At 56.2% G+C, this 14,316-nt stretch overlaps 4 protein-coding genes across 4 annotated transcripts; 1 reads left to right on the top strand and 3 right to left on the bottom strand.

The window, feature by feature from the left end:
* Window positions 1–395: 395 nt before the first annotated feature.
* MAM_05072 (eukaryotic translation initiation factor 2 beta subunit) lies at window positions 396–1,278 on the bottom strand (the record flags this gene model as incomplete). Its single annotated transcript, XM_040823870.1, has 2 exons — window positions 396–565; window positions 636–1,278. 2 exons carry the CDS (start codon window positions 1,276–1,278, stop codon window positions 396–398), a joined length of 813 nt encoding a protein of 270 aa, XP_040678029.1.
* Window positions 1,279–2,741: 1,463 nt separating this feature from the next.
* MAM_05071 (uncharacterized protein) lies at window positions 2,742–3,343 on the top strand (the record flags this gene model as incomplete). The annotated part of the gene is made up of 2 exons (XM_040823869.1): window positions 2,742–2,967; window positions 3,294–3,343. 2 exons carry the CDS (start codon window positions 2,742–2,744, stop codon window positions 3,341–3,343), a joined length of 276 nt encoding a protein of 91 aa, XP_040678028.1.
* Window positions 3,344–4,046: 703 nt separating this feature from the next.
* On the bottom strand, window positions 4,047–4,565 carry MAM_05070 (MARVEL-like domain protein; the record flags this gene model as incomplete). Its single annotated transcript, XM_040823868.1, has 1 exon — window positions 4,047–4,565. One exon carries the CDS (start codon window positions 4,563–4,565, stop codon window positions 4,047–4,049), a length of 519 nt encoding a protein of 172 aa, XP_040678027.1.
* A 9,025-nt stretch (window positions 4,566–13,590) lies between these two features.
* On the bottom strand, window positions 13,591–13,992 carry MAM_05069 (uncharacterized protein; the record flags this gene model as incomplete). Its single annotated transcript, XM_040823867.1, has 1 exon — window positions 13,591–13,992. The coding sequence occupies one exon, from the start codon at window positions 13,990–13,992 to the stop codon at window positions 13,591–13,593; it is 402 nt and encodes a 133-aa protein (XP_040678026.1).
* Window positions 13,993–14,316: the final 324 nt, after the last annotated feature.

Here is a 14,316-nt window from a genome sequence, read left to right as displayed (position 1 = left end):
TTCCAGCGTTGTATAATGGATAACCCATCGCCAATCTCCAATCGCCACTCTGACCCAACCCAGTTCCGCCTACTCTATCCGGGAGCGCTTTTGTAAGCCGCTCTCCAATCCGTTTTTCATCGATTCCTATCACGAAGACGCCAACTTTTTAGTCCAAGAACTCTCCCCTCGTCCTTTAGGTTTCCCCAGTCACCTTTTCCCCGTCAGCCTTGCCCCAACCAATTGCTTCTCTGTTGGGCCAAAAGTCATCCCACGGTCCCCTTTTACACAACTAGCCGAGAGTAATTTCCATGGACAAACTATAGGGACAAGTCGTTAAAAGACATGAGAGCCGGCAACAAGCGGCGAGGATCGGCGGGGAGACGACATGGCGGTGACGTCGCCGTGGCGAGTTCTTAACCCTGCATCTTCCTTCTCTTGCCGACCTGAGCGGAGAAACCGGTCTTGATAGCAGTGACGGAACGTCGCGAACCGCAGTTGTTGCAAGTGACGAAGTACAGACGGTTTTCGCCCTTGCTGAGCTCGGTGTCGGGGGACTTGCAGGTCTTGCAAGTGACGTATTCGACTATGAGATTGTTGGTGAGAATGTGTCTGGGGGGCCTTGATGGGAACAGGAGGAAGGGGTAGCAACGTACTAATATATTTTCGGACCATACCCTCAATCTGTTTTTGCTGGAAACGACCTTTGATGACCAATCTCCTATTTCCGTCGACAGAGCCGTTTGTTCCCAACTCAGCAAACAGATAGGCAGTAAGGTGGTCTTCGGTTCGCTTCATACGCTTGCAGATATCGGCAATGTTGGCAAAGACGGTTTTCCTGTTGCCTTCGCGCATGCACTGCGGAGGAGGAATCTTGAAGCTTTTGGTGCCGGTGAGAGTGTGGTCGGGGTTCTTTTGTGACAGCTGGTGGAAGAATCGCTGGAGGAGCAGGCTGTAGCCAATGTTCTTGGTCTCGTCGTGCGCCCAGATACCAGTACCGGCATCCATGTCACCAGACTCCTCCACGGCAGTGGCAGCAGCATCCTCGGCATCCTTGACTTCCAGCTGCTTCAGCTTGGCAGCGAAGTCATCCTCCTCGCCGACCTCCTTCTTGACCTTCTTCTTCTTCTTCTTTTTCATCAGGGACAAATCAAGGCCGCCATCAGCAGGTGCAGGGATGTCATCGGTGGCGGCTTGAGCTGAGGGGTCAGCAAAGGCTCCCAAGGCGGCGGACAACGGCGGCGTACGAGGCGTATGGGACTGTGCCGTCTCCTTGGGCTCCTCGGTGGCGGTCACCATCGTGACTGAGCCGTCGGCGTCAACTACGAGTTGTTCGTCGGTGAAGGCGACGGACTTGCGAGACTTCCGCTCTTTTTGGTCCTGCGCAGTGCGAACAGACAAGCCGAAATTAGCAAAGATTAATTCTGCGTGCAGTTTCGGAGGCAGATTGGATCAGAAATATGCAGAGCGTGGGCGAGATGAAGCGACGAGGGCAAGGCAAACCGAACAGTGGCAATGGAATATTCAGCGCACCGTGTATGTGAGCGTCACGTGTGCGATTCGGTGGAAGACGGAGGTCAGGAAAAGAAATGAGATTATTGAGGAGATGAGTCAAACTCCCACGCGCACCAGCAGACTCTCTCAGCAGACACCAATAGAAATGGGACGTTGATGAGGGATTATGGCAAAAAATGGTGAATGGTGTTGTGCGGATCTGGGCTGGTCAGTCGTGCGTGGAGGTGGGGTAAAATTGTGTGTGCTCCGTCTTGCATTGACTGCATTGCGCATTTGTGCACGTCAATGACTGTTGCGCACTATTCCGCACTGGCGGGAACGGAGTGAGGGGCAAGCAACAACAGCGAGGGCCCAGCCCAGGCAGGGCTGACGGAGTACGCAGGGAACCGCTCACCTCAACGGGCAGTGGGCAATGGGCAATGGGCAATGAGAAGGGCCAGCCGGTATTAATCATACCGTGCATAAGACCCCGATGCGTTGATGTCCAACGCGCAGTGGACGGACGAGCCAAAAAGCAAAAACGGGAGGAGAGCAAAAACAAGTGCGTGAGAACAGCAGAGACGGCTCTCACCTCGTTCTCCATGTCTGACGTTCCCAAAGCCGGCAGAACCTGGATATGCCCGACCGTTTGCTACTGTGCTTGTTTGTGTCGTCTCTGCCTGCTTTAGTACGCCAAGTCTCACCCAACGGTGGTAATCCGTTTGTCGCCAAAACAAGAGGGATGCGAAGAAGTGCAGCACAAGGAGCTCAGGCTTGTTCTGGATTGCTTGCAAGGCAGCAAACATGAGTGACGAGAAGAAGTCGAGCGAGTCAAGTTCGTCTCCATCACGTTACATGTACGTCCGGTACGTCCGTCCGTCGTGGTGATAAAGGCAGTGGCGACCACGCTGCGCCGGTGAATGGCCTGCGCTTATTCACGTGATGGCCCACGTGAGACTGGCATCGCGACGTGGGAGGGACGGCGAGCGAGCCTCAGCTCGTCGTCATTGGCTCGCCGTCGCCATGGGCCATGGCGCGTTCCGGGGGAGAGGGTAACTAGTTACTGGTTATTGCATCCCCAATTCACGACGTAGGGATTGTTCGAAGCCAGAAAAGGTCATTTGAACCTGGTTTTCCGCGCGGCAACCCCCGGACACCTTGATGCAGATGCCGCAACGCTATTGAACACCGTCCTCCTCTCCGCGTCTCCGATCCCAGCTCCCCATTCCCTCCTGCTGCTCTTGCGTTTCGTCGCCAGCTCAGTCACAATGGTGGCCGCCGAATCCCTGGTCGACCTCAAAGACACCTATGACGAAAAGGAAGACGATGTCGACTCTCTGCCTTCGACGTCTTCCTCTAGCGAGCTCTACTCCGATGCCGACTCCGACGCCCAGGCCGAATGGGATCGGTCTCTTGAGCAGCTCCAACTTCTACTGACCATGATGGTAGTTCCGTGGGTGGGTAAATATTTTGGCAGGAAATTTGCCTACTGGAGTATGTCCTGCCTTGCATGCTCCCCTCTTGACTGTTTCTCGTCTGTTCCTTTTCCCATTCCTGGTGCAGCAGGCCTCGTGATCCCAGGTGCAGTGCATGTTCGAGGAGGAAAGGCGCTAACCAAGATATTAGGTTGGGGAAGATATATGGAATGGATGCACGGAGTTGAGATACGATGGACGAACAAGAAGGCATTCAAGGCTGCGGGTGTAGTAGAGACAGCGGCCACGTTATAGTAATAGTGAGGGGGTGCCATTTGCATCCATTTGGAATTGGAACATGGCCATGCTGGAAGACGACAGCAGCTTACGCAACACATGGGCTAGGAGACGCCTTTCAACACTCGGGCGATCTGCCTTTTTACAACCCCATATGAACTGGACTTATTGCTCAGGCGTTCGAGGAACTCATGAGCGTGGTCTCGACGGACCATCCAGGGCAGCACGAATTTATGCATACACTCGATCATCTACACAATAGAAACTTGGCTATTTCCATTTCATCAATCAGGTCTCTCCGCGAGCAAGACGGTCAGTAAAAAGTCGATAACGGCAATAGATTAATACATAACTGCAACCATCATAAGTGTCTATGTTTGGCCCATGTGCCCGCGCCGTCGTCATTAAAGTATGGCATACCCAATAGTATTATCCCCTGATTTCCAAAAATGCCACCCTCTCTCCGTCGAGAACGCCTCGATAGGCTCATGTCATCTTCCTTGATCCATTTGGTTTTGCGTTGATGGATAGGCGCCTCATCTGTTGTGTGCAAATGCAAGTTTCTGCGGCCAGCACCGGCATGGCCAAGTGAAAGCGAGGGAAAGGTCTTGCTTGAGCACATGGCACAAGAGCGGGAGAAAAAGACGCGGAACAAAACAAGTACGCAAGCCCAGCCAGCTGTCGGTCCACGGCAGTCCAAGAAGAATTAAACGCCTGAAACAAAATGACAGTTAACGTCAAGCCCGAAGCAGAGTCGAAATGGAACATTGGTTCACGGCGAAAAGAAACCAAGGCAAAAGAGATGGCTCTCAGCTTTGTTTTCCGGCTTCTTGCAAGGGAAGAGGAAGTAAGTGGCCTTTTTTATACGCCAACCTGGGACATGTTTGGCCTACCAGAGCGCGCAGAACCACGAAGACCGCCGCCGCCTCGAGCTTCCTTGAAGCTGAAGAACAGGGAAACACAAAAGCAGGCCCAGAGGAACCACATGAAGGCGGTGCTGGCCTGGAGCTCCCGGCAGCGCTTCTCGTTGTCGGAGGAGCCCCAGCCGATCCAGCTGCTCGAGAGCCCGGCGTTTCGGAGATTGCTACAGTTGGGCGCGTGCAGCTTGGCGGCCAAGACGATGGCGCTGATAAAGGTGAAGAGAGTAGCCAGGCCGTCGAGAGCGAGGAGAACAATGACCATGCTCAGGCTTGAGATGATGGCTGCGGCAAGGCCATACAAGTTGGCAACCCATGCGAGAACGGCAACAAACATGGTGAAGTTGATGGCGGCCATTTGGCCGTTGATGTTGCTGGCAATGACATTGCCGACAAGCGCCGTGATTAGCAGCGTCCAGAGGAGGCCGATGGAGCGGACTATGGCGTTTATGAAGCCGACCATGGTGGCGGAACGGCTGGTGACGCTGGGTATTTTGAGAGCTTTGTGCAGAGGATGCTTTGAAGCAGACGGGCCGTCGGTAATAAGTATCGGTATGCCCAAGCGTGGAAACGCGGCTGCTGGCGGATGCAGAAAAAGAGTAAACACCAATTACGGACTACTATGGTGAGTGATATGGGGTATGGAGAAATTGAATTTTCCTGGAGGGGAACGATTTGGTTGTTGCTATGAAACGCACATCTGAGGGGGAGGGGAGGAAAAGGTTTGCGATGCAGGCGGCGGCGGCCTTTTTGTCTGAAGCAGGAGCGAACGGTTCGACTGTCCGTCCGTCGTCATCAGTGGTGATGGGTGATGGGCCATGGCAGCGGGCACCTGCCTGCACCTGCTCGGGAGCCTGGGAGCTGGGACTCTGGGACTCGTTTTCGTATCCGCCTCTGGCTTTCTCCCTCCCTCCATCTCACCTAACAACCTCGTCTCTCTCTTCTCGCGTACCCGTCCCTCGGAGCGATCGGCAAGTTGCAAGGGAGCAATGGACCATGTATGACCTCACCGGGCTGGCTTGATGCCGAGAAGAGCTAAAGAACCCAGTTTTTCGCTGGCTTGTGTCGGCCGGCTCGTCTCCGCAGGGCTATCCCAACCCTCCAAACTTTCAGCCAACCACCATGACAGCTTCACCGCGCTCGCCAATCTCCTTTGGACCGGCGGCGCGAATCGTCTAGGAATGTTCAGTCTGTTGCGGGTGGGTGTGTGTGTGATGCATCACCAAGCGCCCGTTTCGAGCGGCAAGACGGGGCAGGCCGCATCGTGGCCATCCGTTGCCCACGACTGGGACAAAGGGAAAACCGCTGCCTTGCGGAGTACGCCTACAACACTGGCTCTGCTTCCAATAAAATTGGCGCGGCCACGCTGCGAGCGGGTTGCGCAGAACCCTGACATGCAGCATTCGACACAACCGGACACGACATGCAACGAGTTTCGCTTGCCGCCAGTTGCCCCTGCCTTTTGTGGCTGCGCCTTTTAGCGCCTCCCCAAACGTCTCCTAGCTCTGGGACGAGCTGCTCGTTTCCAAGGAGCCGCATGGGCCCCCAAGGTGGTCAAGAATTGTGTCGTCATTGGTTCTCGGCCGACGGCATTGACAGTCACTGGCTTGCCGTCCTAACCCTACGTCAGCCATGAAAGCGTTGCGCTACCCGGATCAACCGGGGAAGGGTTTCAAAAGGGTCTTCCGTCGATGCGACTAGTCGTAAGCATCCATCACAAGATTTGGCCAAAGCTCAGCAGCTGCCCTGCCGACTATGAACAGCCTTTGGCTGGCTAGCCTTGGAAATAAACTGTCGCATGCCCACTGCCGGGCCTGCAAGGAGTCAACCATTCATTTGCCTGCTTTGTGATTTTTGTCTCCAAGCAGCTGTGCTACTGGGTGACATCAATCATTGCAGGGAAATCAGCCGTCTAAGCTTTGTCGGAGCTAGTCTCGGCCCAATAGTGCCAAAGTCCCTGCCGGATTGTGCCAGCTCTGTCGGACACAGGTTGTGTAAGTCATGGAAACTTTGGTCGACTGCTTCTCCGTCATCAATTCGTGGCGCGATTGGAGTCCGAGGCCGATTATGCCTCTGCCAGCAGGCACGTCGAAGTTGGCTGTGCCGATGCAATGTGTGAGGCAGTGCTTGGGAGACGTATAATATCATTGTGAAGACGGAGCCCACGGGCTGCATCTGATTGTGTGTGCGTAATTTTCATGGAGATTCGTCCCGTTTGTCACTGTAATGTGCCGCTGTGAAGAGAAGAACATTGGATGCAGCCGAGATGGAGAGTCACGACACGCGCCTGTCACCATTTCACAGCTCCCCAGTACGGGTGTTGATATTGAAGCTGAATGTGCATTCCCTCTACAATCTCCCACTATCAACGGCATGTCACCATGGCTACTCATGAGTCACCTCGACGGTTGGGCCGTGGACCAAAGAGCCAATACGTCTCAGCCTGGAGTGCCCATTGGGCAAACCGTCGTCAATGCCCGGCTTGTTCGTGTGCCTTTTCTGTATTGGCTGATGAAGTGCCAGTGCAAATGGACGGAGACGGAGCGAGTGTATGGGAGACAGTAGCAAGACAACGAAGGACATGTTCCTAGACGGTTATAACCTCAGCAATGTTGGTCATTCGCGCGCGGACAGGGTCGCCGTCGGCGACTCGGCCGTGTACTTGCCAATCACCCGGTATATCGACCTTGCGCGTAGCTTCTGAGAGAGTCACAAACCTCACTTGGACCCCTTTTCATGGAGCCCCTCTCGTACCTTCTCATCGAGTTTGCCGTCTCGTCATTGTGCCTCCTCTGCTCTGCATTCATGGGCAAGGTCTCGTCCAAGGCCGCGAATACAACAGCATCGCTGCCGGGCTTCGACAAGCCGGATGTCGGTTGATGCAGCGTTTGGTCCGCGATCCATGTACGGCTCTGCAGCACCCATCCGAGTTGCAAGTGTAAGCTCATGCCGTCGTCTCGTCGGCCCAGGAACCAGGTGGTTTTTTCGTCTTCTTGCTCACTCGGATGACTCGGTCCATTGAACCAATTCCGTCTGCCGTCTGTAGGTGATGCCCGGCTCTGTGCCGAGTCGACGAGGCGAACAGGCGAGCTACCCTATGCCGCGCCCCGTCTGCAGTCTCGTCCGTCTCGGCAGGAGAAAGTCGGTGCGAGTATGGATTACATGGAGAACGGGAGGCAGACGTCTCGTATGCGCTCCATGGAAAATGACGGGCGTGCGCGTTGGAACCTCGGTATTCGTGATGCCACGCAGCACTTGCGGGCAGGTTCCCCCTCACAGAGCCGCGAAGAGAGCTCTCTTCAGAGCGCGTGGGGAGTACGTATGCACCTCGACGACGTGGGCCACCTTGCAAATGCTAGAAACGAAAAACCCAGAACAATATACATGTGATAAAAAGCGAACAAGCGATGAAAATGGCGCGGTTGCAATTTGCCTTGCTCCATACCCTGCAAGAGACCATTTCTTCTCCCGCAAGCCAAGTAGTAGCAAGAGGCAAGGAGCGTTGCACCAAGAGACACGCAGCTCTACGGAGTACGGAGTCCTCGGACGCGGTTTGCAGATTTCCATTTCCATGTGCCTGCACTCACCTCATCCGACGTGCTATCACGAGTTCGGTGCCGCGGCAAAAGTCGACAGCAAAGGCATGTGATGTAAAGGTTGGCAGACGGGACGGGCCGGGGGAACAATGCGCATCGTTGCAGGTCGCCTCTATGCATGCATGTGTGTATAGAAAAGAGAGAAGGAGGAAAAGAAACAAGGGAAAAAAGGAAAAAAGGGCAAACACCATCCGGCCCGTCGCGCCGCAGAGCACGTCGCACGTCGACCTGGCATGTGGCAGGACGCAGTGGCACAGCTCTTTTCGAGACTTGAAGACTTGTTTGGAGTCGAGTCGCCCACGAGTCAAGTCAAGTTGCCTGCTCCGCACCAGGAGTCAGTCAGCTCGCTCGCTCGCTCGCCGCAAGCCGAAACGGCCAAGACGAGCGCAGCCCGTTTCTGCAGGGTTCCTCCAGCCAGCGGGGGTCGAGTGCAATCTCTGGAATCTCAGAAAGCTAAAACCCAAGGCCCAGCGCAAAGCTGAACAAGAGCGCGCACGAAGCCTCTCCCAAGCACCGGGCAGTAAGGTGCCTCCGGGAGCCTCTCGTATAAAAATACCCAAAAGGGAAAGGAGACGGAGGTGAGACGGAGGCGGGCCCCCGAAAAAAAAAAAAAAAAAAAAAAAAAAAAAAGGTCCGCGTAGCGCCTCAACGTGCAACGCCTGCCTGCCTGCTAAAACACCAAAGAGGAAAGAGGCCGCGCAGCTGCGACGAGCTAGAGCCAGAGCTGGACAAAGTTTACACCATCATTATAGTTTCTTTCGTCCTGTCCTGTCGAGGTGTCCATGCTGCGATTCCCCCAGTTTGTTCGCGGTGGCGTCGCTCTTGGCCGCACCAGGCGTGGAGCGAGACGTGAAACGCCGACGACTGGAAAAGTCGAAAAGTCAAAAGCAGAACTTTTGTTGCTGGCATTACCAATCACTGTTGGGCTTTTTTTGTTCCAGACGGCTCCTCTCAACGGTTCCCGAGGTTCGCCTCCAGAGGCGTGGCGGGCCGGGGGGGCACTGTTTCCTCTCGAGTTCCTTCTTCTGTTGCTCTCTTGTCGTCGGGCTTTTGCTCCGCGGCCGTCTGTTTGTGCTGGCGTTTGCGTGTGGGAGAGACAAGGTGGACCGACGGTGTTCGTTTCAAGGCCACTGAGAACATACGCACGTACATACACACACACACACACATACCAGACAATTAATCACCAGCAGATGTCATGGATTCGGGTTCGCTGGGGCCCTGGAACTTGCGACGGCGGGCTTTTCTACATTGCCTCCTCCTCTTCGTCATTTCTCAGCCTGTTTCCCCGTTTCCCCGTGTGCCGTGTCTCCCCCGTCGTTCCTCACGCTCTGCGTCCATGCCTATGCTGCGTCACGCAAGGTCTTGAGGTGTTTCCTTCCCCAGTCCGTCTTCGTACGTCGCCCAATGGGTCGTGACGGGTTTCATTTGAGGCTTTGGGTCGTACGATCAACGGTCGAATCCTGCTCTTGGCACGTACACACACAGTAGTCTCGTCTACGGCCGTCTCGTGATATAAATGGGGGTTAGACGAGACAAAGGAAAAAGGGGGTTGGCTGCTGGTTTCGTCCAAGACGATGAGCGCGGCAACGTGACGTGACGTGACGAGACGAGAGCCGGTTCCAGGCACACTGGCTCACTCACTCTGACAAGACTGGATATTCGATATCCGACGCAGCCCTTGTTTGACCGCTGCCGACCAGCCCGCGCCCGCGCTCACGGCCAGGCACAGGCACAGGCACAGGCACAGGCACCTACGGAGTAACTCCCCGCCCGAAGCGGTGGAATGCAGACAGACAGACAGACAGACAGAGACAGACAAGAGGCTTGTCAAGGCGACAGGCGTCAAGCATGTCCAAACTTTGACTGGCGGGCCGGCGGGTAAAAGCATCCTTCAGGCTCTCTGGGCCAAACTCTAAATATATTGTCGTGGGCCGGGGCCCCTTCCCCCCTCTTCCCCGTAAACTCTCCGTCCCTGTCGTCTTGTTGTCCCTTGGCCAGCTGCGCCGCGTGTTGGTGTGCGCGTTGGTGTGCGTGTTGGCTGAACCGAAGCGGGCAGGCCCCTGGCCAGCGAGGAACGTGGCACGCAAAGGGACGCACATGCCGCTCTGTCTGGCACGAGGAAGCAGGCATTGTTTCCGAGCCGAACGTATCCGTCTTGCGCAAATGGAATGGCGGCACCCGAGTTCCAATGGTTTGGTTTGGAAAAGGTGACGGGAGCCCGTCTGGGCAACAGGCAGAACGAGAAGTGGGGCCAAGACAATCGAGCAAAGTCAAAACTCCAGCCTGTCATGCCCACAGCCACGTACTCCGAAGCAACGTCCCGGTGCACTTTCATTCATTCACTCATCCATCATTCATATCCATGCCCCCATGTGCGCACGCCCAGCCCAGCCCAGCAGCCTCATCAACGTGCATGCATGCACTGTCCAGATCCCACCGGGCTGCGCCTAATTGGACTTTGACGTGACTCGACCCTGGCCTCTCGTCTGCCCGACTGCCCGACTGCCCGACTGCCTGACCCAACCCAACCCCAAGCTCGCACCCCAAGCGGCATCCTTCTCGAACGTTGAAGCATCCCATCGGCCCTCAAATTAGAGTTGGCGCCGTCGGCACATTGTCCACTCAGCGCCACAGCATTGCGGCGGCCCCACACGGAGCCCAAGTCATTCATTCCCTACTGGGACTGGCGGGCACGAGGCAAACTGTAGAACCAACGCTCATTACATCACCAAGGGAATGCAGGAAGGAATGTACAAGACTGCAGGTGAGGACAAGGGGGAACGACCACCTCGCCACATGCAGCCAGGAACAGGGCGCCCCGGCAAAACGCAAAACGCAAAACGCAAAACGCAAGACGCAGCACACGTGGTCGCCACGGGGTTTTGGGCCTTGGCATCTCTGGCTGGCCACGGACGGCCAGCCGCTGAGCAGACGACCCGTCGTCGCCGGACCGTATGCTCCTGCCTCCTGCGGTCCGCACGACCGCGGGCAGCCCCCGTTTTCCTTTCCGCGCCAACCGGTACCGAGTCTGCCTGCCTGCGCGCACGCCCGCTCAATCGATGCCGTGCACATTTTTATTTTATTTTTATTTTCAAAAAAAAATAATAACATTTTTTTTAATCTTGTCCGCCAAGCCCCGCGGAATTCCTGCGTGCCACGTTCTCTTCACCTCGCAAGGCGAGCAGCGAGGAGTATAATCACAGAATCCAGAATCCATAGCAAAACTGGAGATTAGACTTTTCCGCCTGGGCCCCCGACTCCCTCCTTTCACACACGCGAGTCGGCACACTGGCACCGAATGCCTCATGGCGACGCCGCGACGCCGTCTTGTCTTGATCCTGATCCCGCCCTCTGCCCCGGCGTCCAGGAGCAGACGCGGCCCGTCCGGCCGTGGCCTCTCTCGTCTTCGTCTTCGCTTCTCGTGCAAACAAAGCCCTCGGCCCCTACCCTGCGTGCCTGCGTGCCTGCTTCACTTCTACTTCCATCCCGCTCCGTACTTGATGCCATGCCATGCCGTGCCGTGCCGTGCCGTGCCAGCCAACAAAGGCCCTTTCCCAGCTGGAAAACCTCCGTCCGTCCGTCCGCGGGGTCGTCGTCCGCGCGCCACGCACCACGCGCACGCGCACGTCCTCGCTTGCCGTCTAGCCGTCCTCAGGTCGCCAGGTGCAAGTGCGCAGGCAGGTCAGCAGCGCCGGGTGGGCGTGGGTTTGGGCCTCATCCCCCCGGGAAAACAAAGGGGGGCAAGCAAGCTGGCAACAGGACAAAATGACGGCCCGGGTCTGTGCGACGTTTCTTCATCTGCCCGCGTTTTGTGGTTGTGGTTGTGTTTGCCAGCCCAGCCCAGCCCAGCCCAGGCAGAGGCAAAACAGGCTCGCAATCAACGACGCCCGCGCATCGTTGCACACAAGCAACAAGCACTCACAGTCTCACACCCCCTTCGCCCTTCCCCCTTGCCCTTCCCTTCCCCGTCCAAGCAGGCTGCGCTCGTGGCATCTCGATCCACTCTCTACAGCATGTCGGCAGTTCTGTTCGCCGTCGACATCCGAGGTGCCGGAGCTCCGGGCCCCCGCGTCGTATGGTACATGGCCTGTTTGTTGCTGCAGACGGCCACGGCGACGAAGGAGCGAAGAGAGCGACAAGGAGAGAGACGGAAAGAAAGAGGGGGAACAAAGGATGAAACGGGAGAAAAGGGCCGAGCGTGATTCTCGATAGAGCTGCCTGCCTACGGAGTACTGACTGTCTGTCGAGTTTTGGGCGTCACGACATCTTCCGTCCAAAACACGTCGGCGCCGCCGGTGAAGCCTCCCGTGCAAGTCGCGTCTTGGTGAGAGTCGTCCCAGTCACCCTAGCGCGGTCGAGACTGCTCGCCAGGTCCCGTGTTTCAGTTGTCTTGATGGACAGAACGCACGTAATGATGTCTAGTAGTATTACTATGGACAAGGTGTTGCACCATCACCCCCCCATCCGACGTCCTGGTCCACCCGTAGGAGGAAAAAAAAAAGGTAATACAGAAATGAGTAAAAAGAGACGTGTTCGTGAATTCATCATCGGGCCGCATGCCTACCCAGGTGGGCAAAGCATGCGCGTGTATGTATGTATACCCATTTATATTTACATTTACACCACAAAAATTCGCCCATCGAGACGTTGGGCCCTGCTCACGACCACAAGAGACAAAAGTATCGCGAGCAAGGGAGCGCCGCACTGGCACCAAGTCCACTGTTGCAACTTGCCGGTGGAACATGGCGGTGCCATCTCAGCATTGCCGACACGTGGAACCATTCCGGCAAACCATGCCATCATCAGACCCAGACGCATGCCGCAAACCACGTACATACGGCTCCTGGCCTGCCAGTCAAGACTCTGGTGGCATCATGCCACGCAATAATGAATGGTCTGCTGCTGTTGGCCGTGCCTCGGCTCTGACGCGGCCAGCCATGACGGCGATTGGCGAGAGGCACCAGATCGTCCTGCTTTGGCAAGTCCAAATTGCACCGCCAACAGCTTGGCGAGCAGTCGACTTGCTGTTGCCCAGAATTGGAGTGACAGTCCAGGGGTAGACCCGGGACAGCCCCAGGGCCAGACCCGCGGTGGCCAGCGGGCCCATGGGGCCGCCATTGGTCGTGCATCAGGCCAACTGGTGAGTGAGAGCAGACAATGCTCGTTGCTGGCCGGCATCAGAGTTCCGTATGTACTATTTATTGCATTGGATGCCGAGAGCTGAGGTCCTGAGGCCACTCCAGCAGTCAGTCCAGGTGTCCCGTTGTGGGCCGAAGCAGTGAGGACCTGGCCAGCCTGGGAACCTCAATCACCACGCCATAATAGATTTCCGCAGCCAGGCGACAATCGGCATCGATCCAGTCCAGTCCGATGCCCCTGTAGGGATCGGGGTCCATGCCCCGTCTTTCTGTATCTTCGCACCAGCCGAGTGCTTTGAACGCACTCGTGGTATGCGGCATAGTGACGTTCGACCGCGGTCGCGAGGAACCAACCGGATTCGTTCGCCCCCCCCCCCTTCCCACCATACCAGGACCAGTGGTACAAGCCAGTTAATTAGTTAGTTGATTGCGGTAAAAGTTTGTCCAACCATGGACGGCCCGACTTGGTCGAAATCCTGCCAGAAACACAGCCGTCTAGAGTGCTCTGCTTGGATCCGACCTTGGTTGTCGTTAGTTTCGTGGCAAAGGACCGCTGGTTACACGCGGTGGTGGCATGCCCGTATGCGTTGCATGTCGGAATTGGGATGTGTCGAGAAGGGCTCGCCTTGGTGGACGGCCACATGAAGCTAGTGCGGTTTCTGGCCAGCCAGAAAACTAAAGGATGGGAGGAGCGTTGAGGGAACGACCAGTATCGTGCTAATACCATGGCGGGGAGACTTGCGTGTGCTTCTCAAGCGCGGCAGTTGTCCCAGTATCGTCTTCGGGCCCCGACAGCGTCGTTGTCACCGACGAAACGGTGTTGAAAGAAGTTGAAGACGGCAAACTCGTCCCGTGTCATGATATACGTGTTGGGCTGATCCCGGACCTTGCCCCAGATCTGAGCGAGGGCATTTTCGAGAATCTTGCTGACAGTAGGGTCCGAGGCGCCGTCCGGACTCTCGCGGGCGATCTCGAGAGCTTGAGCCACCGCGGCATCCTGTGAACTCTTCCCTGGAGCGGGAGAGCTGCCCGCGGGCACACTCATGACAGGGGTGTCTTCACGGTGAGGCATTGGGCGGTAGTGAGGGAGGTATGTCTGGTGGTTTTGACTCGGGTGGTAGTGACGGGTATCCTGAGCGGAAACAGATAACATAGTTTGAGGAGGAGTGCGTGAGACGGTGGGCGAACCGCTCATGTATATATATACACATATATATGCCTGCGGGTGCTTTGTTCTGACGCTATGGATGGGCGGTTAGAGCGCCTTGAGAACCGGAGCACGTGTGGGTACCAGACGGTGGAAAAGGGAAGTATATCGGCAGGGGTGTTGTTAATACTCTGAGTCAAGGGCGAAATGGCGATTCTGCTTTCAACGGAAAGGGTCTTGACCAAGTAGTAGGAACAACAAGGGGGTTGCTGTGGCTGTCGACAAACCCGGGGCAAACGACCGGTCGCGTTGTACAACTTTGCTTTTCTT

Source organism: Metarhizium album (assembly GCF_000804445.1).
Source record: "Metarhizium album ARSEF 1941 chromosome Unknown scaffold_12, whole genome shotgun sequence".
In the NCBI taxonomy this organism is placed as follows: domain Eukaryota; kingdom Fungi; phylum Ascomycota; class Sordariomycetes; order Hypocreales; family Clavicipitaceae; genus Metarhizium; species Metarhizium album.
Note: the sequence above shows the minus strand (reverse complement) of the source record. Positions and strands in the feature narration are given on the sequence as shown.